This window comes from Pseudopodoces humilis, chromosome 22, assembly GCF_049639895.1.
Source record: "Pseudopodoces humilis isolate 2021_Gansu_Grassland_sample_001 chromosome 22, ASM4963989v1, whole genome shotgun sequence".
NCBI classification, from domain to species: domain Eukaryota; kingdom Metazoa; phylum Chordata; class Aves; order Passeriformes; family Paridae; genus Pseudopodoces; species Pseudopodoces humilis.
The window spans coordinates 246,191-271,535 of record NC_142221.1 but is presented as its reverse complement, the minus strand read 5'-3'; the positions used below and the strand labels follow the sequence as shown (position 1 = coordinate 271,535).

General features: G+C 45.0%; 1 protein-coding gene and 1 long non-coding RNA gene across 2 annotated transcripts in view; both read left to right on the top strand.

Moving 5' to 3' along the window:
• Positions 1–12,294, top strand: part of LMX1B (LIM homeobox transcription factor 1 beta) — an 83,849-nt gene extending 71,555 nt beyond the window's left edge. The window contains exons 3-8 of the mRNA XM_005529146.3: positions 5,322–5,554; positions 8,121–8,299; positions 8,676–8,753; positions 9,148–9,214; positions 10,072–10,233; positions 11,917–12,294. Coding sequence (XP_005529203.1) covers positions 5,322–5,554; positions 8,121–8,299; positions 8,676–8,753; positions 9,148–9,214; positions 10,072–10,233; positions 11,917–12,074 — 877 coding nt within the window. The 3' untranslated portion in view covers positions 12,075–12,294. The remainder of the gene's footprint in view (positions 1–5,321; positions 5,555–8,120; positions 8,300–8,675; positions 8,754–9,147; positions 9,215–10,071; positions 10,234–11,916) is intronic.
• Positions 12,295–22,113: 9,819 nt separating this feature from the next.
• Positions 22,114–23,627, top strand: LOC148182650 (uncharacterized). Its single transcript, XR_015774379.1, has 2 exons — positions 22,114–22,296; positions 22,456–23,627. It is a non-coding gene; the product is annotated as an uncharacterized LOC148182650 (long non-coding RNA).
• Positions 23,628–25,345: the final 1,718 nt, after the last annotated feature.

Genomic DNA, 25,345 nt, shown 5'->3' with positions numbered 1-25,345 from the left:
TTTATTACTACTTGATGAAAGGGAATTATCTTTCTCATACTGAAGTTTCAGCTATGAAATTTGCTTTAATAAACAATGTCATTATTTCTTCTGCAGGGAAAATAATTTAAATGGATTATTTCTTTTTTAAGGGGGTGGGGGGTTTCAAATCATAAATTTGTAATATTCCTGTTCTGCTTTACTGCATTCAGGATGTTTTATATATTCCTAATTGAGTGCAACCAAACAACAGTTTTTCCACTTTATAAGCACCGATGAGCTGTAAGACACTACAAAACATATTCAAGTCCTGCACTAGAAAAGCCCCATGCATACCGTTTTTGCAATCCTATGTCATATAAAGAAAGAAATATCAAAATTTATCCCAAAGAACCAGGAACAGATGTCTTTCATTAGTAATTTAATTTCTTCTCTTAATAAAACTCAGTTGTGTGGAAAACATGCTATATTTTACACTAGATCTACCCTGTTTGATAGCACAGGAGTGTGGAGTGAACTCCCAGCATCAGAGCAGGCCAGCAGGGGTCCGGGCTGTGGGCAGAGGGAAAAGCATCACACTTAGAGACTGCACCAAGAGTACTTACAGGAGCTGTGACCACTGCCTTTGCATGTTTATCAAATAAAGAAAAGCCAGGTATCTGCTGTGGTTGTTGCAACACATAATGTCAGAGTAACGCAGAAAGGGAAGTGACTGAAGGTCTCTGATAGGTAGGAAGCAGCATCTGTCCTCTTGCATACATCAAACACAGTTTAATAACTTCCTATTTACTGCTTCATGGCAGAGTCCCAGTAAATAAACAACCTGACTGAATTAGTCTGTTTTTCTACCTTTGTCCTGTATAACAAACCTCTTGAACCATGCTTAATGTGAATGGTAAATTTCATACTGCACATGGACATCTCTCAGCACAGATTAAATTAGTTATAATAAAACAATTAAAATCTATTTGTCCACAGACAGGAGGAAATGCAGGACCTGGCTGAGGCACAGAAAGGTAAAGGGTGGGTTGTCAGGGCACCAGGAGAGTAAACAGCAGAGCCGTGATTCTCAGGAGCAAAGCAGGGTCAAACTTACTGTGAGATAACTGCACGGGATATAATAAATCAGGGGTTCGCACTGCACTCCAGATGGCTGTGCCATGCAGGAAGGCACAGTGGATCATGTAACTGTGGTTGTTTCTAAGGATTACTGATTCAGCCTGCCTTCACAGGGATATCCTAACAAATAAAATCTTTATGGCCTCTTCCGCTGGTGAACTTTTTCATCTACTGGTTAAAGTCAGGACACGTCTTAGCATTTGCATCGCCCCTGACACATATGTAAAATTAATTTAAGTTCACACAGTTTTAGCTGGTAAAGGCTTTTTGATTATCTAGTACTGTAAAGTTGCTTCACAGCATTTGTTGTAAATAGTCGGATGGACAGACAGGCCATTGTTCTGAGCTTTAGCTTGGCTGAGTCCCCCAAGTGTTCCAGGCATAGAGGCAAACACGCTTAAAAACCCCTAAACCTATTGAGTTGTCTTTCAAAATTGTCCAGGCAACAGAATTTATTTATAAAACTCTGCAATCATTGATTCAAAACAAGGTTTTCTTGTTCTGCTTTTCTTCTTTGTCCTCTTTGAACTGTTTTCTCTGGAATGTTTTCGTTGTGCTTGGGAGTCGGAGATTTCCTGTGGCTTCTAATAAAGGCATTTGATTTCTACTCTCCACATACTTTAACACATCCAAGGATTTTGAGGTTTGACATTAGCTTAAGAGAGCTGGAGATAATCAGCCATGGGGCTAAAAAGCCAGAGTTATGCAAATTATTTGTAAAATGTATAGAAAGCAAAAAAAAAAAAAAAAAAAAAAAATTCCTTTAAATGTGGTTGGTGTGGGACAGTCTTTGTCTCAGCACAGAATATCTGTGTGCTCCCCTTCAAATTTATGGCTTTGATTGAAACCTGTAAAGGGGTGATCTGTAAAGTATTCCTGCTATCCTACACTTCCCAACAGGTTTATTACCATTCATTTATAAAATGAACAGTCTAACGAGCAGTGGTTTAGATCACACCTATCAAAGTCTGGTCATTTGTCAAGATTAGTTTCCTGTTGTGAGATTGCCTTGTGCAAAAAGAGTGCATAACCTTGTGTTCCTCTTGGGAAGCTGAAAAAATACCTATAAACACCCTATAAGATAGGTTTAATGAAGATTTTATAATCTCAGAATTCAACCCAACATGCTGCTCTATGTGTGTGTGTGTATTTGTGTATTTGTGTGAATGGATGTTATAATACAGAGCACCTGTGTACAGGGGAGGGAATTTTCTTGACAAGAGTTAAATTCAGGATATGAAGTCTGTGCAGTCAGGGCAATTTAATGTTCATTTGAATGACTCTGATGACAGTGTAATTCGTTATAGCTAAAAGGCTGCCTTGGGAAGAGCTGCAAAAGCACCATCTTTACGGGAATAGTTGGTTGTCAGTAAATAACAGAAAGTATTTTCTGTTCACATTAGATATATTTATTTCAAAGAAAAAGTAAAAACATTTTACAAAGAAAAGTAAAAGGACACTTACTAAGGCAGTATGACAGCAAAGGTGCAAGTCGGCAAAACAACACGTTCCACAGGACAAGGAAGTCATCTTCGTGTGCCTGTTTGAGGGAAGGTGCAGGGGATTTATGCTTTCCTGAGCTTTCCTTCTTGAAATGACCTGTAATCTGTGTTCCATTTATGTTTTCACTGCCACTGGACGGTGGCGTATCGTGCGGTTTGCTTGGGAGGCGACTGGAGGCAGCCGCAGCCTACCCTGGAGCGACCCTGGCCCCGCCGCACTTTTATGGGTGAGGGACGGGAGCCGCCGGCTCCGCTCCCCGGGGAGAGCTCCGCGACCTCCCCGCTCCGAGCGGGGCCCTGGAGCCGTGAGCGAGCGCTCCCGGTCCAGCCGCGCTGTGCCCGGACACGCCATGGGCAGCGGAGCCCTGCGCTCCCGGTGCATCCCGGTACTGTCCCGGTACATCCCGGTACTGTCCCGGTACATCCCGGTACAGTCCTGGTACATCCCGGTACATCCCGGTACGGTCCTGGTACATCCCGGTACTGTCCTGGTACATCCCGGTACGGTCCTGGTACATCCCGGTACATCCCGGTACTGTCCTGGTACATCCCGGTACTGTCCCGGTACATCCCGGTACTGTCCTGGTACATCCCGGTACTGTCCTGGTACATCCCGGTACGGTCCTGGTACATCCCGGTACGGTCCCGGTACATCCCGGTACTGTCCTGGTACATCCCGGTACTGTCCCGATACATCCCGGTATGGTCCCGATACATCCCGGTACATCCCGGTACACCCCGGTACACCCCGGTACATCCCGGTACACCCCGGTACATCCCGGTACATGCCGGTACACCCCGGTACATCCCGGTGCACCCCGGTGTATCCCGGTACATCCCGGCACGATGCCGGTGTATCCCGGTGCCAAGCCGTCCCTCCCGCGGCCGGCGGGGACGGCAGAGTGGGGGTGGATGGGGCACAGAGCCTTGGCACCAGTTCTGCCGCTCCTGAGCTCTCCAGGTGTGCCACGGACAGAGGGGCCAGGCTTGGTTAAATGAGTCAAATAAGGTTAAGCAGTTAAATAGAAAAAAACCTTTCTCGGTTTTTCAGTGCATCTTTTATTTATTTATTTATTTATTTGTTTGTTTGTTTGTTTTCCTCCTCTCTGTGTTAATCCTTTCAGCTATAAAATCGTGTACAGATAAAAATATTTTCTGCTCTAGGAATTTGCTGGTTAAAGCATCGTAAGGAAAGCCTTGCGGACAAAGCAGACTGAGTGTATGGAATAAACCATCCTGTTCATGGCAGTACCCAGGGTCCTGTGTGGCATCAGTTTCCTTTTGATGGATTTCATTCATTACATACCTGGAAAAGAGCCACTCAGCCCACCTTGCATGGCAGCTACCTTGAGGTTGTGCAAAGGTGTGCACTGAGCCAGCCAGGCTCCCGGTGCAGTCACTCCCAGCTCCCATCCCTCAGCTGTGTTCTGGATGCTGTGTGCAACCATATTGACATTTGCTTTTCCCTCCTGCCCACTCTGACTCCAGCCCTCTGCTGAGGGCTCGTACTGCCATTTTCCTGCACTTCCCAGCTCAGACAAAATGGAGGCTCTGGAGAAATGAGTAACTACCACAGCCTTAGCCTTCTAAAATCAGAGAGAATTGCCTTTTTTGTGAAAAATTATAATTTTGATGATAGGAAAAAGTCAGCATACCCCATCTTAAAAGGCAGAATCTAATTTTTTTTTTTTTTTTTTCTGTGAGCATACCGGTGCAGTGGTGTTCATTTCCTTTCTGAAATGTAAATGTTCATGCACCTTGCACTGTGATGTATTGCCATAAAAGACACTGAATTTCAAATCACCAGCACACCATGTGACACAGGGATGTAACAGCAATTCTTCTTTATTTGAGGCAGCCCTTTTCTGAAATCTCACTTAGGGTCATTCCCAGCTGCCCTTAGAAAAGCAAGATAAAATTAATCTAAATAATTCTAACTTAAACCTAGAAAATTAATGATGGATGAAAGAAAGGGTTTATAGAGCATTAATAAGAACTAGTCTGGATACAGTGTGTGTTCTAGGGTTTGTGATTATACTGGTAATTTGACAGATTGTATCACTGCCTATCTCTGCCAAAGGATGTTTCACACCATTTAAAATGCACAGTACTTCCTTCAGAGACAGGTTGTTCTGGAATAACTCAACATCCAAAGAAAAGCTGTGTTATTTCACTCCTCTCTTTATTGATTGCATGTGTACAATCGTGTGTACACGCACGTGCTCTGCCTCATCAAAAGCACAGCTTTCATGCTCATTTCTGTGTTTATCAGTCTCCTCAGAGACAGACAATACCAAAAATGGAGAGTAATGAAATCTGTTCAGAATAGGGCTTAAGTGCTGAAACCAGAGACCCTGCATAAAACAATGCATGAGCTGGTCCTTCCTCCAAAAGGTGAATTAAAATACATTTAGGTTTAAGCAATTGTCCAACTTTGGGAGCTGCCTTTTGTTTCTCATTTTGAAAAGAAAAAAACCACTGAGATAAGGACAGATCTTTGTGGGCTTTGTCCACTAAGGAAAGGTGGTTTAGGTTATCTCGAGACCAAAGGGATCGAGATTTGAAAAAATTGCATGCTGACAATGTTTCCAAGCCCAAGGATGTAAAACTTGCAGTGTGCAGAAGCGTGAGCCAGGCTGGTCTGTGCAGACATTGTTGGATTCAGATCCACGCAGGGTATGATCTGACGCTCCCCTTGACTGTGCTGCTTCTTCCTTGCAGGCTGTTCGCTGCCAAGTGCAGCGGCTGCATGGAGAAGATCGCTCCGACGGAGTTCGTGATGCGCGCCCTGGAGTGCGTGTACCACCTGAGCTGCTTCTGCTGCTGCGTGTGCGAGCGCCAGCTGAGGAAAGGGGATGAGTTTGTCCTCAAGGAAGGGCAGCTGCTCTGCAAAAGTGACTATGAGAAAGAGAAAGACTTGTTGAGCTCGGTCAGCCCAGACGACTCAGACTCAGGTGAGCTTTTCCCACACCTGCTCTGACTGGAAAAACTGCATGAGTCTGTAGAGCTTTCTTATAGAAAAGTGCATCCATTTTCACATCCACTTCATCTATATGCATGTGCCACCTATGCAAATTTGCAGGCACAGCTGAAAACATTCCTACTGGCAGTCTGCTTTCCCTAACCTGACTCCCTTCCTTAACTTCCTGCTTAGTAAAAGACAAAATCTTTTTGCTTCCATCAAAGTGTTTTTCTGTAAGATCATAAAGCATTAATCAGGCTGACTTTAGCTACCTGAGACCTCACTCAAGTGAGGCATCAGTATGCTGTTCTCCATAGACATTCTTATGAAGATCTTCTGCACATACAATTTCAGCACTAAACTGGAAAATGGGCACAGCAGTAATACGATTTTCTATGGGGAATCTCACTGCAAATTACAAATAGTACCTTTAAGAAAGATTGCAAGTGCAACACAGATGTACTGAAGAGAATCTGAAAGTAAGTGAGATGTGGGTTTGTGCCGTCATAATTGCACTCTTGTTTCCCAAGAAAATACTTAAGAAAATCAACAGCTACCATTCCATTACATGTACAAATGACATGTTTGCCTGTGGTTTATAGGAAAATGTGTTACTCCATTTTAGCTGGGAGCAGAAATTATCCTTAATCTCTAATCTGAGAGCCACAGTCTCCACATGGCTAAAATTTTTATTTCCACATCAGGAATGCCTCAAGACAAAGGTCTCAGCAGACTTGGCAATGCGTGGGACCAGCCACTCTTGGAGCAGTGTTTTAGTTATTGTCACGCTGCGCTGCGTTTGCAGGGCCTTGAGTACTGGCTCTGGGCTTTTGGTGAACGTGCCTGAGGTGTGGGAGTTCCCCCCTGACTTTCAGCATACCTTGCCCCCCACCAGCTCCAATGACCCCCTGTGCACCTGCCTGGTGCCCACCGAGTGCCCTTGCCCAGCTGTCCACGCGAGGCTGTCCCCACGCTGGGGCTGGTCACAGGCACCTTCCCCCACCCCTGTCCCACTCACAACCGGTGCTGGCAGCTGTGTTTGGCATCAGCTTTCAGCAGGGGTGGGCTCCTCTTCGGGACCAGATCTGGCTTGTGATCTGCAGTGAGGAGCTACCACAGTAGCACAGACCAGTCTTGGTTTCCATTTCATTTCCCTTTGGCACAAAGGGGAGTTTATTACTCCTGGAGATGCTTTTTTTTTCCTCATTATTCTCTGCTAGCCAAACCCAAACCTGAAAAACTAGCTGGCAAATTAAACAAGTTGTTTGTCTCCCATTGTCTAACACAGTGAAAACACTGATCTCCCAGGGGTCTGTGTGAGAGCACACAATCTGCAAAGCCCTGGCTGAGAATGTGTCCTGCTTCAATCAAACACTGGACACAAAAGTAACTCTCCAATGAGCAGTATTAATCCTCACACACCTTTCCTTAGAAATGGTATGCTGGAAAGTTAATAATGTCATGGTTATTAAAATGACTGAACTTCTCTTTAATCATTAGGCCAAAGATGCTCATTAAAGTAAAAGGTGATTAGACTGCTAGGTGCATAATAATCACACCCTAAAATGAATTAAAGTCTAATTTGTTGATTCCCCAAATGCAGTCTTTCAGTACATAGAAAATTCAGTGTGTTTCTTCAGGTTGAAGTCCCTATAATTATGTGATAGTGTTTTCTGAAAGAAAAATCAGTAGTCTGGTCAAATAAAATATGCTGAGTTGAAAAGATGATTTTCACAACAAAATATGTATTTACCCCTCAACCTTTGCCACTGTGCTTGAGATTTTCCAGGACGATGTACTAACACGTGTCAATATCACCAGATTTTACGAGTATTCAGAATTTAATTATAGAAGATACAAAGGGATCTCTTTGGTCTACACAAACATATAGATACTTGTATGTATTTACTGAGAAAGAGAAGTTTGTGCTTGTACATTCAGACACATTTTAAAACACAGAGGAAGATTACTGATGTTTTCTGTGGGAAGAATAAATGAGATGACAAAGATTATATTTCATATTATCTCTGGAGCTTCAAAACATTCAAAACAGTATTCAATAAGTGGAATCTGCACTATATTTAGTTAGATGGGCTTTGAGATATTTGTGTGATACTTGCTCTATGCTGTTTTGCTGCTGTAGCAGTGCAGGCAGCAGTACCTGTCTGCAGATAATGCTCCAGGAGAAGCTGGAGTTCAGCTGTGAAGGTAAAGGTGTTTAAAGGTGAGATTGGAGCAGGTGAGCACACAGGACCATGAGGTGCTGGAAGGGCAAAGTCTCTCTGTGCCCAATTCCTGAAAATACTGAAGCATATTATGAATTTCCATCCCCTGATCAGTCCCATGTCCTCAGTTAAAAACTGAAAACATTTTTATGCTTTTGTGGCATTTGATTTAGGCAGAGCACACAGATCAAAGCTGGTCTCTTCCTGCCCACAGCTGCTTTAGGCAGTCAAATAACCATGGGACAATAGTTGAGCCTGTTGACTGAAGAACAGTTCTCAAACATTCTGTTTTCTTGGTGGAACAATTGCAATTATATATGCTTTTTTTACCAGTCAAAAGTGACGATGAAGATGGAGATGTTAAGCCCACCAAAGGCCAAGTAACCCAAGGAAAAGGAAGCGATGATGGGAAGGACCCAAGAAGACCTAAACGACCAAGGACAATACTTACTACACAGCAGAGACGAGCATTCAAAGCATCCTTTGAAGTGTCTTCTAAGCCCTGCAGAAAGGTAGGTGCTTCACCAGGGACCAAGTCAGCTCTGACAGCAGGCCACAGCCCTAGACAGCCCTGCCCCTTCCTGGGGCAATAGCAGTTCCCCTGGGGTGAGAGCAGAGCACTCTTTTTGCACAGAAGTCTTTTATGGGTAAAATTTAGTGTCATTTTCCTTAGCTCACACTCTTTGTTCAGTAGTTACAGAGCTGGTAGCGCTATCAGGGGCAGAACCTGACAAGACTCTGCAAAAATATGATGAATTTTTAAAAGTAATTCCATACATTCAATTTTTATTGTAAGTACAAATGTTCCTCCTAACAAAACAGATTAGTGTTTTTTGGGATTTTTTTTAACTTATGAAAAATTGCATCATTAAGCATTTCCTCCTGCAGGTCAGAGAAACATTGGCAGCTGAAACAGGGCTCAGCGTGCGAGTCGTCCAGGTCTGGTTTCAAAACCAAAGAGCAAAGGTAGGCTGTTTGTCACATTCTCAAAAGTCAAATGCAGGCTGTGCCTCGACATGGGCTCTTGCCCTGGATGCAGCTCACACTGCAGAAGCCCCTTGGCTGAGCTCTACGTGTTCTGCCTGCTCTGCTCTCCATATCCACACTAGAAAGGCAACTTCCAAATACAGACATTAAATTAAATATGCTCAAAGCAGCTCAGGGTTGGGAGTAAATTTTGCATGCAAATCTGAACTGGAAACTGAAATGTTTAAGCTTAGAATTGAAACTGAACCCACAACAGTGTGTGCATAAGTATAAATGGCCTGTGTTAACTGATAACATGTTTGCAGACGGTTTTGTAAAGAAATAAAATTGTTGCATTTGGAGCTATAAGATTGTTCTGTTCTGCTTTTTTTAGATGAAAAAGCTAGCACGAAGGCACCAACAGCAGCAGGAGCAACAGAACTCGCAGCGACTAGGACAAGGTAGGGGATTTGTGAAAAAGCAAAGTGAGAGAGAATCTGCAACTGTCTGGAAGTGCTATTCCCACATGATACTTTAATACAGCGATCCAGGGCGCGATCTGGATTTGCAGGTCTGTGGGTGACGTGTGCCATCAGCAGTGGAAGGACACAGAGGTGTGCCCGAGTGCCCACGCCAGCTTACCCCAAGTTCTCCTGGTGGGATCAGACCCCAGAGGCGCTCACACAGAAGTTGTTACCTCATTTCTGGTAGAAATGTGCCACGGGGAGGTATTTGCACTGGAGGAAATCTCCAGGAGGCTTGCTCCAGGCAGATCCTCCAGTTTGTTTTCTTCTGCAGTAAGGGGCACAGTGCTCAGCTGGGAATCTGCACAGGTGTCAGCATTACTGCCCCAGCCAAGGCACGGAGAGCCCCCACAAGTGTCGGACTGCACAGAGGCACTGGGACTTGCTCTGCTGCTCTGGAGATACTCTTGAGTATCTCCAGTTCCCAAGACCTTTCAGCCTCAAATCCTCCATTTTACCCAGAGCAGAAAAACTGGGACCAGCAGAAGTTAGAGGATAACTGGGCTCAGTCATGCAGAGTATAAAGACTTTGGGAGGATAGGGGCCAGGACCTAGGAGCTCCAGAAATTATGTAGTCAGAAATTACAAGTCTTTACATTTACAATTTACATTTACATTTACATTCACATTCACATTTACATTTACAAGCTCATTGCTCAGGGTTCTGTGCTCAGACAAAATTTGGAAAGTTTCTCTGACTGACAGGATACCCTAGCTGTGTTTGCTAGGGTTCATTGCTGCCACTGATTCTGCCCTTTCCCCAGCAGTAACTGTACCTCCTCTTTGCTTTGCAGAGGTAATGTCCAACCGAATGGAAGGGATGATGACATCTTACACACCACTTGCACCACCACAGCAGCAGATTGTAGCAATGGAGCAAAGCAGTTATGGCACAGACCCATTTCAGCAGGGTCTTACCCCTCCACAAATGCCAGGCGACCACATGAACCCCTATGGTAAGGCATGCCTCATTCTGCCACATCCCAAGTAGCTGGGTCCATGTGCTGGATCACACACAGGGGCAGCAGCTTTACTGGCTTTTAGAATATTTTTTCTGGGATTTGTACCAGTCGGTTTTATTTGTGTATTTTCTTGTACACATAAGGGGGTAGAACAGAGCTCGTCTCAAGCTCTGGACACCTTTCAAAACTATTTCACAGTACAATTCTGATAAATTATAAGCAAGCAACATTACCTCTCCTAGCTCCACTTTTTTAAACCATTGTCCAAGACACTGAAAAATAAACACTACCAAATTCTAGCTCCCTCACAAATTTTTCCTTTTTTCTTAGAAGCTTTGAGGAAAAAGTGCCTTCAATAAAGAGAAGTAATCTATTCATTACAAAATGAATAAGCAGCCCTGTAAGACCACTCAGATTGGATGCGTGGATTTGTTAAAGAACAGTTCTTGAGCTACTAAGAGATGGGTTACCACAGGACATTTCTCCTGCATAGTTTTATTCTCTGTCCCAAATCAAGATGACGGTTTGCTTTCAGGATTGCTTGACCACACATCAAACGCATTACAAGCACTAAATGCTCAGTTATTGATTCTGGACAATTGCAGTGTGGCATTTAAAAAGAATTTCAGAGGATTTTTCAGACTGTGATTCTCGGCCTTGCGGTAGCCCACAAGGGCCTGTTTCAGACTCCTTTCTGCTGACCAGGAGCACTTCACTGTAGAGGCTCACACGCGCATCACTGTCCTGAGCACAGCGTGCACAGGCCAACAGGAAATCTGCTTTGGGTCTGTGTCAATACTTTTGCCACTGAGACAAGTCCATGGTGCACACCGGGAAGTTTGGGAGGTCCTGTAAGGAGCTGAGGACATATGAAATGCCCTCAAGCATTAGGTGGCTTGTGATTTTGTGGGTTTGCTTGGCTTTCTGAGTAAAACTCCTTGGGAAGCAGGTTCTGTGCTCCAAAAGGGATGCAGGGGATGGCACAATGCCCTTTTGAATCAGTGTGTGAGGAAAAAGAACCAGACTAATACCTTTTCAGAGCCCCCAGGACTTCAGCTAGAGCTTTTTCTGGAACCTTCAGTGTTGAAGTAAGCTGAAATCTTAGTTACTAAGGGAAGTAGTTCCAAACCAGCCCTAAAAGAGTGGAATTTTCTAAAAGGAGAGCATGTTTACAACTGTAGCTCACTTGAGGCCAGGGAAGCTGGGTCTCTTGCTGGGTCCTGTCACACTGGTAGAACTTCCACCTTGTATGTCTATGAAGACCAGTATGATTATGGCTCTTAGACCATGCTTCCCTGTCATGGGCACTCGATATCTGGTCCCACCTTTCTTGACAGTGCCGGTGCTCCCATGAGTGCCGGAGCCCTGGAGAAGCTGGGTCCCTGCTCCTCCCCAGCACCGTTTGCTCCCGTTGTCAGCCAAGACTCTGTTTTGTGCTGCTGACTGAAATTGAAATGAAACCCTGGCGGGTTTGGGCGCATTGCTGCCAGTCGACCCCTGTGGTTGATTTCAAACCCTCCTCCATGTAGGGCAGACCCTCAGAGCCAAAGTAGGTTAACATGTGGCCGCAGAAGCAGGAGCGTTCCTGTTTGCTGCGGCGCAGCGCGCGAGCGCCTGTGTGTACTGTGCCTCACCGGCTGCGCAGCATCCCGCTTAACGTGTACATTTCATTTGCAGGAAACGACTCCATTTTTCATGATATCGACAGTGATACCTCTTTAACTAGCTTGAGCGACTGTTTTCTTGCCTCTTCCGAAGTTAACTCCATGCAGGCTAGAGTAGGAAATCCCATTGACAGGCTGTACTCTATGCAGAGCTCCTATTTCGCCTCATGAAAATAAAGAGAACTAACAGCCGGCATCTGTTTAGCCAGTGACTTTTCCAGTGCAGACTCTACAGCCATATGTTGCCCAGCTCTTCCTTCACAGTGACTCTGCTGCCTCTGGACTGCAAAGAGCGTTTTTTTAGGAAGACTATCCCTGTTTGCATATATGTGTATGTATGTATATATATTTTAATACCTACATACATACATACATATATAGAAATACAAAACACATCCACCCGTCCCATACCCTTGATTCCCAGCTGGCGCCAGACCACGAGACAAGCACGGAAGAACAGAAGAACCTGCTCATCCTCAGCCTTTGATCTGGTTTGGTTTGAGCTCATCATCTTAAAGGAAATGGATTTTGTGGAAAGCTAGACCTTTTCCTCCTCTCTCTCCTCCTTTCTTTTGGATGTCTAAACTTTTTTTTTTTAAGCCACTGATACTGACATCAGTCAACCATATGACAAATAAATCAAAGAAACTGGAGATTCCTCCTTTTCTTACTGCATGATTCATACTATGTTGTGGATAAATTGCCATTTGAACTGTGAGAAGTTAATGTAAATGTGACGTTCAACATTTGTTTCCTTTCTACACTTTTCTACATAACCTAGATCTGCTCATTAGTTTATAGCCCTTATGCATATGATACTGGGGAAACTGGTTAACAGTATTTGTGGAGAAAGCCAGTGATTTCAGAGTAAGAAAGGTCTATGATCCTGGAGAGGAGATGCATGTTAGGGGCAGAGGAATAGAGGTTAGTATTGATCTTAAATAATTAAAACTAAAGGTGCTTACGAGACAGATTTATTTAATTTTTTCTGAGTGTGAATTAAAATATTTACATTTGTTTGTAAGTATTGCAGTGCCAAATTTCAAGTCTAGACCATGACTGGCAAACAAGTGTTTTTCATTCTGCTCTGTTTATTTGTTTTGCATGAGGCATAAATGTGCGGTTCTCTATTGTCCATCTGGAATAATCAAGCACTCCTTTAGTTACCTTGCCTCAGCAAGAACCAAGGATACACAGTTCTAGCCTGAAACACCAGAAGTCCTGAACTGTGCACCAGCCAGGAACAGGAAACTATGAAAGAAATTGCGATGGGAAGTTCAGGTATGTTGAGCTGAAATTTTACCTGGCCTGCAAATCCCCGCACCGCCAGGACTCCTGGCTGCGGTGCCAGCTGCCGGATCCATGCAAGTGCTGCCAAGAACAGGCACCGACAGAAGGGGAGGGCCCAGTGAAGTCTGTCTCTGGTGCTGAAGTTTGAGCGTATGTCATATAGATTTTCGTAGGGCATAAAATACCATAAGTAATAATAGTATAGCTATAAATATTGCCTGGTGATAATTATAATGTGGAGAAGCAGACAAGTACAGTCATGGCTCTCACTGGAGAAAACTTCATGGGGAATATTTGCCAGGGTAATACCAGTAATTATAGGGTGTGTTCAAAATAGAGCTCATGGGGAAAGATTGGCAGGATAGGCACTTTCTTAAATAAATACCTTTAATATATTGACCATAATAGATGAAAAACAAGTCCAAAGCTTTGGTTAATCTAACTCCTCCAGGCTGAGGACTGGTACCAGGCCAGCATTGCAGTGTCCCTGTGGGGCTTGGCATCTTCTGTGGGAATGTGGGTGTCCCATGGAGGGGGAGGCCAGAGAGGGACCCACGGAGCCCCAGCACCCAGGGAGGGAGCAGCCCTACTGGGGCTGGCGGCTCAGCCGCGGGAGCCCTCCCAGGAGCCCCCATCGGCTGCTGCAAGGGGCCCTCCTGGTGTTCCAGAGGCACGGTGGGAAGGACTGGATGATGGGTCCAAGGGGAAAAATACCATTTCCCCCAGCATGGAAGTGTGCACGGAGCATGTTGGAGGTTTCTTGAGAAAGCCAAGTTTTATCTGCAGGGTAAGTGCATAGGTTTCACTCCAGAGATGACAAGAGCACCGTGGATGAGGCTCTGTGTGTGTGCGTGCATATATGTGTGTACATGGGTGTGTCCGTGTGTGTCCATGTGTCCATGTGTGTGTCTGTGTGTGTACATGGGTGTGTCCATGTGTGTCCATGTGTCCATGTGTGTGTCTGTGTGTGTACATGGGTGTGTCCATGTGTATCCATGTGTCTGTGTGTCTGTGAGTCTGTGTGTGTGTCTGTGTGTCCGTGTGTGTCCATGTGTCCATGTGTGTGTCTGTGTGTCCGTGTGTGTCCATGTGTCCATGTGTCTCTGTGCGTGTGCCTGTCTACATATGTGTGTGTCCATGTGTCCGTGTGTGTCTGTGTGTGTGTGTGTCTGTGTGTGTGTGTCCGTGTGTCTGTGTGTGTGTGTGTGTGTGTGTGTGTGTGTGTGTCTGTGTGTGTGTGTCCGTGTGTCTGTCTGTGTGTGTGTGTCCGTGTGTCTGTGTGTGTGTGTCTGTGTGTCTGTGTGTGTGTGTGTGTCCGTGTGTCTGTCTGTGTGTGTGTCTGTGTGTCTGTGTGTGTGTGTGTCTGTGTGTCTGTCTGTGTGTGTGTGTGTGTGTGTGTCCGTGTGTCTGTGTGTGTGTGTGTCCGTGTGTCTGTCTGTGTCTGTGTGTCTGTGTGTCTGTCTGTGTGTGTGCCCATGGTGCGAGGGGCAGAGCTCAGTCCAAGGGCTGCCCTCCCACTGCTGAATTGCAGAGCAGCCCCTGAGTGCCACACACAGCCTCGGTCAGGGAAGGGGCTGGTGGCTCTGTGAGGGTTCCAGGGGACATTCCTGTCCCTGTCCCTGTCCCTGTCCCTGTCCCTGTCCCTGTCCCTGTCCCTGTCCCTGTCCCTGTCCCTGTCCCTGTCCCTGTCAGTGTAGGTTCTGATTGCTGCCATCCCCAGGAATGTGGGTCTGCTGTGTCCATATGCTTTGCCTGGTGACCATTCCCTGCTTTCTGGCAAGGATGTGGTTTCAACTAAGCATTGTGAGCCCCTAGATACATTTTGAAATTTAAAGGATTTTCTTTTCTTAACCATCCTGTTCAAGTATTTTTTTCCTTTCCTCGTGTATCAAAATAAATAACAATTTCCTTTCTCTCTGCATGATAGCCAACATCTATAAAGAACTCAGGTGATCCTCACTGCTTGCAGGGCAGAAGCAAGCAGATTTCATATGGCACATGTAGACATTTGTCATTTGGCACCACCAATCTCGATGGATTCATCGATTCCCTCCTCTCCCCTCTGCTGTGCTACTTTACAGTCAGAAAAGCCTCTCAGATGTTCCAGTTTGTAGATTCCTCACACAGGCACAGCCTTGCTTCATATCTCATTACTGGCAGGATCAAAATGGCATTCTTGGTGTTTACAGGGACTTATATGAGAACTATAATGTGACCTACAGTTTGGAGAACTGTCTTGTCCCAACTCTACCTCCACATCTGGGATGGATGTTGAAAAATAATCCATCTCCAAGGGAAAAAAATCAGACATCCCATTTTATAGCTGAAGTATAATTCTTTGCTGATTTTTTTGATTACTGTTTGCCACCTTTTTTTTCCATGCTTGTACATACTATCTCCTCTCCCTTGGTGTGTCATATGGTGATGCCTTAGCTGTTTGTTGCCCCATGTTCTGCCACCTTTGGAGCCACATACACACAGACATTCAGGCCCTTGGCATGTGTAACATTTTCCATGCCAGCTGGGCTGCTGCTGGTCCAGGGAAGGTGCATAGGCAGGATTTCCAGTGGGCTTGCGATAGCTGGCAAAGGCCAAAGTTGATTAAAGCAAAATAAATGTCACTTTCTTTTTGTGGAATAAATTATCCTACTGGAGTGTGATCATCGTGGTTTTAACCTGGGACCTTGCAGTAAAAGTTTATACAGCAACCTCTGACCTCTTTGATTTCTCCTTTACTCTTCTGTTGTCAAGGGAATGTCCCCAGTCAGGTGAAAGCAAAATATTTAATGGGCCATATCACAGTAATATCTTATATTGAGTCAAATTGATAAACTCTTGCCAAAAATTCTTAGCATCTGGCACTTCCACGGAAACCACAAACAATGATTGCTCATATGGGAGCTCAAAGGCTAGAGGTCATGACAGCAGTTTATTACATGCACCTTACACTGATCATTTTCCCTAGGATATTAACCCCTCTCTAACACAAATGCATCAAGCAAGCTCTTCATGGTGTTTCCATCATATTGTTTTGGCTAATCAAGGAATACGTGTACAGCTAAAGTGGTGACAAGATGCAATTAAGTAAAAGATGATTGATTACGTTTCAGTGTGCTCGATAATGTATAAAAAAGGTGATTGTGAGATCAGAATGAATATGCCGGGTACGAGCTCAGAGGTCCTTGTGCAGCTGCAGGTCGGTGACGGTGGCAGAGAGTTCCCAGCACCCAAGAAGGGAGACTGAGCTGCCTGGTGCTGGGTCCCATCTGGGCTCTGGGACAGGCAGCAGCACCTTCCCTTGGCACGGCTCACTGCCAAGGGGATGACTGTGGCTGTGCATTGCTGCTCACAGACCCTCCTTGTCACTGCACTGGGGGCAGATGTTTCACAGTCACAATATTGACGACAATTAAGTTGCTGTAAATAAATGGTGGTGGCTGCACTCACTTATATTGAAACATCATCCTGGGCATTTTGATCTCCTTTTCATCTTTAAACTTTGTCATCAAAAACATCCAGATCACTTGGCCCAGTCGCAGCTAACGTGCCTGAGATGTGGCTCACGTTAGTCGCACAGTGGCTGCCGAGTGGATTTTTCAAATCCACCCTGCAGAACTCAGATGATCATTACCAGGTCCTTTGAGGGGTCATTGCTCAGCCACCTTGCTGTGTATCATGTCATGGGGAAGGTCCTTCATGCCAGCAAGCCTTGCAGAGATGATGTGAACCCACTTCCCTCTTCCTACTGTGCTCAGGACTCCTTTCCAGTTTCCCTAAGGGTCAGTCCCAAGCCACTGCCCCAGATACCCCAGTGAACCCAGCTCTGGGATGCTGCTGGGATGCTGCAAGCTGGGGTTTACAAGAGCACCTCTATGAACCCTGTCATAAGAATTCTGGTTCTCCCTGAAAGTCACTAGAAATGAACAGCAGAATCATGAGGAAGGGCAGGATTCTCATAAGCTGGAGCTGGGTCACAGCAGTGACAGGACAAAGGCAGCTGAAGCACAACACGGCTGTGGGAGCTGGAGCCACAGTACCTGGAGTCTCAGTGCTTTGGACTATGTTTTACACAGCCCCACGCCCAGCTCACCCCACGAACTTGTGCCCAGCAGCTGCTCCCTAGCATGCAGTCTCTCCACAGCCCCCTTCTGTGGCCTAGGGGCACAGGGCAGCCACGAGGCCAAGGCTTCAGGTCCCCGTGCTCCTTACTTAGGGACACGCTTGGGCATTTGCTTGCCTGAAGTCTTTTGGCTTTGGTGGGCTTTCAACGTGGTCTTGCTTCTCTGGGGCCAATTTGACTACGCTGATGGCTGTTTCCCTCCTGGCAGCTCCAGCCTGGATCACCTTGGCTTGGTGCACTCTGGTTCTGTTCGGCAGCAGCTGGGAAGGGGCTGCCAGATACTTTGCATTGGGAACTCTGTTTTTAGGTGAACACCCTATTTTTTAGCTGTGTATGGCTGTATTACTTGTATATTTATATATTCTGTATTTATGTTATTGAAATGTAGTATTTTGTAGCTGTCTGTTACAATTTGTTTAACTTGTAAAAAATGACTGTGCTCTCTCATACTTAACCAGCTCCTTTCACTGTAGATTCGCTGCTCCTTTCCCTCCCTGTTGGAAACAAACCACCATAATGTATGTAGATTGGATTTTTTTTTAATTTAATTATTTGTCATTATTAAATTATTTATTAGTGTTTTTAAATTTCATTTCACTTCAATTTTTTTCCTGCCACCATTGCTGGCAGCTAAGATCCATGAGTTTCTCATGCATCATGTTCCTTCCCACGTGCCATGTGCACGTGCACACACACAGACACAGACACACACACACACACACAGAGTCTAAACAAAAACAGAAAAATAAAAAAAGGAGAGAGATTACACTTCAGTATATTTGTAAATAAAAGCAACCTGTAAACTAAGCAGGACTTTCTCTCAGTGTGCAGTTCTTTCTTTGCTTTTGCAGACTGAGAGTGTGTTCTCTGCGTCCTGGGGCTGGCACCAGTGCTCTCACAGGTGGGAGAACCCAGGGACAGGGCCAGCTGAGCTCAGCCTCAGTGGTTTTAGTGTTGTGGAACTGAAGCCCAGGCTGTCTGGTGGAGGGACACAGCAAGGGTGATGGCAGAGGCTCCTTCTGCGCTGCTTTTTGGCCTCTGCAGTTGGGAGCTGGTCTGTAGGGATGGTGACAGATTGTTACACATCCTGGCTGCTCTGGCTGGCTGGCCAGACACAAAGCCCAAACCCAGCCCTGGCAGAGGAGCTGCTCCATGCTGATTTCAGAGACCCAGTGGGATCTTTCCTGTGCAAAGCGCATGCAAGGGCAGCCTCATGCTAAAGGAGAAAAAAGTGTGTAAGTATTGGCAATGGATTATAAAGTATCCATCTAATAATGGAAAATTCAAGACTAATATAAAATGATAGGTACTTGCTGTATCTCTTGGGCCATGTAAACATAAACATGGAACCTCAGCTGAGGTTTGGTCTGGTCATATCTGGTTACTCATTGCCATTCCCTAGGTCCAGAAACACCACGTTTCTTTTCTATGCCTTGGACATCAAGTCACAATTTATATTTTTTAATAAAAACAAAGCATGCAGTTTTACAGATAACTTAGTATCACCAAAGGGGACAGCCCTGTTTCCACCCCTCATGCCTTTTCAGCACATCCCTGTAGCCCTTGTGCAGCAAGGTGGGTTCACCTGCCTGGAGAAAGGGGCCACTGCCCAGCCCCAGCAGGCCTTGCCCGGCAGCCAGGACATGCTGCACCCCAGGGCCAGGCTGCTGGCACCCACCAGTCTCTCCCACTGCAGTTTGCACACCACGAGGGCCACACCACAAATGGCACAACATATCCAGAAGCGGTATCTCAGCGACATAAAAAAATCACTTTAAAAGTTTTTCCCTCTATTTTGTTCTTAAAGATCACGTAACTGCTGAGCACAGATCTCCCTGCTCAAACTCTCCCCAAGGTAAGGGAGGAGGCACAGCCCCAAGTCCCACCTGAGGACTAGATCAATAAAGCATTTTTGCTCCTTGTTTCATTCCCTTTTGCTTTCCAGCTCCAAACTGCATCATCCACTCGCACTGGTTATTGGTGGAATGTCACTGAGGAAAAATGAATTGCCATTAGCAATCGGATTCACCTAAGTCAGAATTAGCTACTCAAATATTCATGTTCTGTGTGCATCTAATATTCATGAAGGTAGAATTAGAGTTGCCCATAGCCATTTTTGAATCTCCCCCCAAAAATAAGTGAAAGGGATCACAAAAAATGGGAGGGGAAAAAAAAAAGATGAATACATTTGGGGCTTGGTGTTGTGTATTGTTTGTGTTCTGTTTCTCTTTGGTGTCAGTGAGACAGAATGGAGACTGATTTATGTGCCACAGCTGTAGCAAACAAAAGAAGAAGAGAGCAGGGAAATGGCTAGAGGTAAAAATGCCGGTGCAAGGGGCTAAAGGCCTGCACCTGGGTACTGCTTCCCATGCAGCCTCCCCCGCCTTGGAGCACCTTGTAAAATCAGATTATCTGCTGGACACAGGAGTTCAAACAGCCCTTCAAAAGATTTGTCTTAATAATTGCTGCCTTATCTTAACTTCTGGTTTTTTATCAGCCAAACTGCTGCTGGGAGGCAGATCCTGAGGATAAGGTTCTGTCACTCTTAATTATTATTACCTCTTATAATGAAAACACATTTGTTCATCCTCCCGTGCACTTGAAAATGGTGTAACAAATGAATGTCTAGTGTTTTATCAGTATTTTTAATAACATAGAAGAAATATTATGAGTATGGCCCCATTGTATAAATGATTGTACATCAAATGCTATGAAATAGATGGCATACTTGTTTCTCATTTATTTATATTCAAATATAAACCAATTACTCAGTAAGAATGAAACACATTTTTATGTCCTCAGAAAACCATTCTTTCCTGAAAACCAAATTTTGCAGTTAAGATGCTGTAGGGCTGTTTTCCATCACAGAAAGAACATGATAATTAGCCCCAGAACTAGCAGGTACATTCTGAAATGAGGTGCTAGAAATGCTATTTCTTTGTTTACTTATGATGGGAAAATGAAACAATTCTCTCTAAAGCTTACTAGTGAATTTGGCCTGCAGTTTTTGTCAAAGCTACAGCCACCATTTTCAATCTTCAGCTGGTTTTTCTCATACTTCGAGAACTAAATATGAATCGCTTGGATGAAGTGATAGCGCGGTCTCAGTTGTGTGTGAAGATCTTAAATTCAGAAAGGATCTGCACATCTCCTTGGCCTGCAGCTCCTTGCACAGGTCTGATGGTTCCACCAGGCATGGCCAGGGTTGGATGCTTTTGTCATAGATAGTTCAGCGTGGCTCTTGCAGTTATCACCTGGTGAGCAAGGCCCAGTGCTGGACATGGCCAAAGCTACACCCCCAACTTCAGAGAAAATATGGAGAATTATGTAAAACACAACATGAACTAGAGCAGTGCACGTTTCATGCACATGCTTGCATTCAGCAATGCACTGAATGATGACAGAGTCTTTGATCTGACCTCTGGATTTACACTAACAATATCTTGACCTTTAGTTAGCAAGAGGGTACCACATTTTTTCATCTTTAGCCAAAATATGGAGTGAAATGATAGTTTTGTATTCTTATGGGATGATACATCCACAGGGAACCGTGCAGGGATCTAGCACAACATCTGCTCACTCCAAAATCTTCTTGCCATCCCTTGTACCTGCTGACTGACTGGTAGACAGGACAGATCCAGTTCCCAGAAGCTGCAGGTAGTGAGGGTTTAATCAGACCCTGGCATAGTTAGATGATGTCCAAAGCAAAAGGATTCTGTAAGACAGGCAGATAAAAGCAGTGTTTTTATGGCAAGCCTTTAGCAGCTGACAGGAGAGACAGGCTGGAGCTGTACATAAAGCACAGGAGCCTGGATCAAACCCCTTATGTCATCCATCAGTGACAGAGAATTTTGTCATTGTCATGTGCTTCTGTGTCCCTCCCATTCCAAACAAATCTTTCCATATGATGTGATATTTTACTTTTAAACAGGCTTAGGTAGAACTCAACTGGTTTTGTCAGAGTTGAGCCATTTTTCCATTCAAATTGCTGTAGAAAAGGGTAGGGCACTGAAGGGTTCCTTCTGTGGTCTGAAATACTATTTCCTGAATAAGCAGTGAACCTCATTTGGACCTCGACACAGTTCTTCCTCAAATTTTAGCTCTCTTGCTGCTTCAGTTCAGTGTTCAAGACAATGTTTTGGCATGCTGCCTCCTCTCCTCAGGCGCTGGGGCCCAGGGAGCACATGCAGGGAGCTGGAATGAGGAAGCTGAGGGAGACCTGGTCCACAGAGGAGTAGAATCAAGCGTGCATTGATGTCCACCTCTGTTCATGGCATTTTGGGTTGAGCCTGGGGAGAACACCTCTCTGCTTTGTGATCCTGGCTGTAAGCAGACACTGACCCTTTCAGCCATGAACTTCTCTGAGCCAGCCGTGGGGACAAGTCCTGTCCATCGGGTGGGACAGAGACCTTTCCTCAGAGCAGGGGAAGCCACAGGCTGCTGCTCTGGCTCTGCCACTGCAGCAAGGATGTGGGTCACAGAGGTTGGGGTTTTTGTTTTTGGAAGATGCTTCACAGCGAGACGTCTGTATTATTAAAATGAGGAACACGGGATATGAAATGTCTTTTCCTTCTGAACACCCATCCTGTAATTGCCTGCTCTTTCCCCGCCCCCAGGGAGCATGTCAGGGGTGTTCTGCAATTCCTGGGAGCTGCACACCCGCACACAGCCAAGGTCTCCCCACCACATCCCTCCGGGTACTAGCACCACTCCGCTAGGCTTAATTTGCCCCTTTGTTCAACTGGTAACGGGTAAACTTGTGTCCAGCAGCACACAATGAGTTACTCCTGATCAGATTAGCAGAGATCCGTCCCAGCTGGGGCATCCCATCACACCTGTGCTGTCAGATCAGTGGCGATAAGGAGCCGCTGATAAGCCTCGCACTGAAGTGCTCTCAAGCAACCCCGAGCATTCCCTTGATCTTTCTTTACACTTCAGCTCTATCCGGAAACCTTTTGTTTTAGGACTGAGAGGAGAAAACAGGTAATTATACTCTCAGTAGCAACCATCTTTCGTGCAGGACACAGCAATGGAAAATATATCTGACTAAAACCAGTTAATTTCGTGGTCCTGGATACTTAAATTCTTTCTCTTTCTCTCTCTCTCTTTTTTTTTTTTTTTTTTTTTTCTCCACATCTGTAGAGAGGGAGAAGCCCCCAGGCTATGCACTAGGCAGAAAGAAACAAAAGTGTGTTGGGAGGCAGATTGTTATCAGGCTGGCAGCTCCTGGGATGCTTCAGGGATGCAGCTTCACATGGGGCTGCAGCCTGTCTGAAACGCTGAGCCCAGACAGCCTAGGCTGTTTCTGCCTGGTTTCTGTATCAGCTGATCAGAACAGAAGGTTGGAAGCGATGTCCCAGTTGTGTTTCATCCACCTGCCTTGCACGAGCGGTCCCAGCAGCTTTCTCCAGAACAGCCGAGGCCGCGTCAGTCGCAGCTTGCTGCGAAGGGTTCGTGTGTGTTACTGACATCACACGGCCCATGCTTAAAAACACTTCTCCCTGCTGCATCAACAGTCCGTTTGCAAAACACTGAGAAATAAAAATCTTAGGCAAGTGTGAAATGAATGATTCTGGCAAGGACTGAGTATCAGTGCAGGTCTCTGTGCTGCTGCAGGGCTGCCAAAGACCACAGCTACGGCTGCAAGGTTCGGACCCACCCCAGTTTTTAATTGCTGCCCTGATGCAGCCGCAGCTCCCAGGACTGCAGCTCATCACAGGGAGGAACAACTGCCTTGAGCCCTGTAAGCTGACAGCTGAACTCCATTTCTGTGAGACCAATGCATTTTTAATGACTAATGGCTAATAATAAATCAATGGCGTGATAAAAAACCTGATAGATAAATAAATAGATTTTAATTAATAGATAAGTTATTAATAGTAAAGCATAAATTTTAATTATATTCATAGCAAAAAAAAAAAAAAAGCCGGTTTCTTCACTTTCTTAATTTCTGAAGCTTTCATGGGGCCTTTCAAGTACAGAAGATTCCTCTAAGACAACTAGAACATGCCTGAAAAGGAATAGGCTTTTGAAATCTAATCTTCTGCTTAAAACAGAGGTAGTGCTGGGCTGTTGACAGTAGGTCTCTGAAGACTTTCAATGTACTTTTTATTCTGTGAGTCTGGCACCACATAGGAAATTAATTCAGTGACAATATTTTCATTAGATTATAACCCAAGTTCTCAATCTTAGGCACATTTGTATGCTTGTAATACATTCTAATTACTTGTAAAGAATAAGTCTGTGTGCTGGTTGGCTTATTGAATATATTAAATTAATGAATAAATAAATTTGTCTCCATGCTGGGAACGCCACTTGACATCAAAGCTTGCTGCAGAAGGAACCAGAAATGCACTTGGTTGTGGTTTTGGTAAACAGTGTGATTTGTATTGTAGGTGGACTTTTATGTACTTCACAAGAGTGACAAGTGAAAAAAAGCATCTTTAATCCCCCAAAACAACAGAAATCAACTACGTGAAGACTGCTATTTTTTTTTTTTTTTTTTTTTTTAATAATGACTCCTTATTGAACTGCTCATGCTGCCACAGCTCAGCACCACAAATTGTTTCCCTAGGATGGAGCTCTCAGGAGCACTCTAGCACTTTCACATATTTTTAAGTTACGCAGGTAGGAAAGAAATAGCATATATGTGATTGAAAACAGCAACACTAGAAAAACATGTCACATTTTAGTATCATGTAGTGTCTACCCATGCTGTGGAGTTTTCTGCTTATCATGTCATATTTCAGTAAAAAAAAAAAAAAGTTATTTTTAGAATGGAACAAAGTCATCAAAAGTGGGACTTTTCCTCAAAAGATGGGAAATGCAGTGTTTTTAAGAGCCCTATTGAGCAGCCTTGATAGATAGGACAAGTTTCTCTGCTTCTTCAGAGCAGAACTGTAAGAGGTTCATCTTGCCCCCTACTTTGTGGTTTGTTCATCAGCTTCTTGTATACTGAATTTTCTTTCCCTGGAATGATTCTCCTCCCTGGCCCATAAGAGGAAAGAAGTGCAGGTGATGGCATGCAAGGAAGCCAGCCTGGTGTTCTGGAGCCAGCCCTGTTCCCTGTAGCTGATCCTCTGGAGTGACTGGGTTTGCAGCAAAATGCTGCTCATTTCTCAGAACAGTTGCATCCCTTGCAAATCCAAAATATGGCAGGTTCAGATCTTTTCCTGACAGCCAGACCCCAACATGAGGAACTGTGTCTCCAGAGGAGCTTAGTGAGGACATGGGGCAGAACGCAGGGGACACTATCTCTTAGTGAAAATGCAAGTGAGATTCAAGAGGTCAGAGAGAATTCCTGGCCCTGGAAGGCTGCTTTTTCAGGCAAAAAGGACTCGGTGGCAAGGCTAGAGCAAAGAAAGGAAAATTTCTCTTCCAGCCTGTTGAAATCAGAGTCCATGGAACAAGACAATGTGGTTTTCAGTGTTCAGGCTGCAGTGCTTTGTCAGAGAACTGTTCACCCATGTGAAAACACGTAACCCTGTCAAGCTGCCAAGTGAAACTTTGGGTGATCGGCTGCGTAAGTGCTGGTAGCACAGGATAGAGCTGCCTTCGGCTACTTTCAATTACACACCCAATTCTTTTAAGACTTCTGAATATTTGGGAAGGGAGAATATGCAGAACTTGTTTGTTTACATCAGATTGTGCTGTGTTTTCAGGTTTCTTAACTGCTTTTGGAGCATGTGAGCACAGCCTAGCCCTTCCCCTTCCACATACCTGGCAGCTTTGTCAATGCAGCAAACGAATCCTCTCCAGGAGTAGGCAGCCAGGTCAGACCGATATTGTGCAGGGTTTCATCATTCCAACCAAGTGGGAACTGGAGCAGTGACAGGCATTAAGGAGCTAATGCTCTGCGAAGCAAACTGTCGGTGTTGCTGCTGCTGCGATGATTCAGGGAGCTGCAGGGCACTGCTGAGATTGGGCTGGGCAGGAGGAAGGTGGCAACCACTGGCAGATCTCAGCCTCTCATCTTGTAGGTGCTGCTGGAAGTGTGGCCAGGCTCTACCGGCCTTGGTGCTGGGCAGAACAG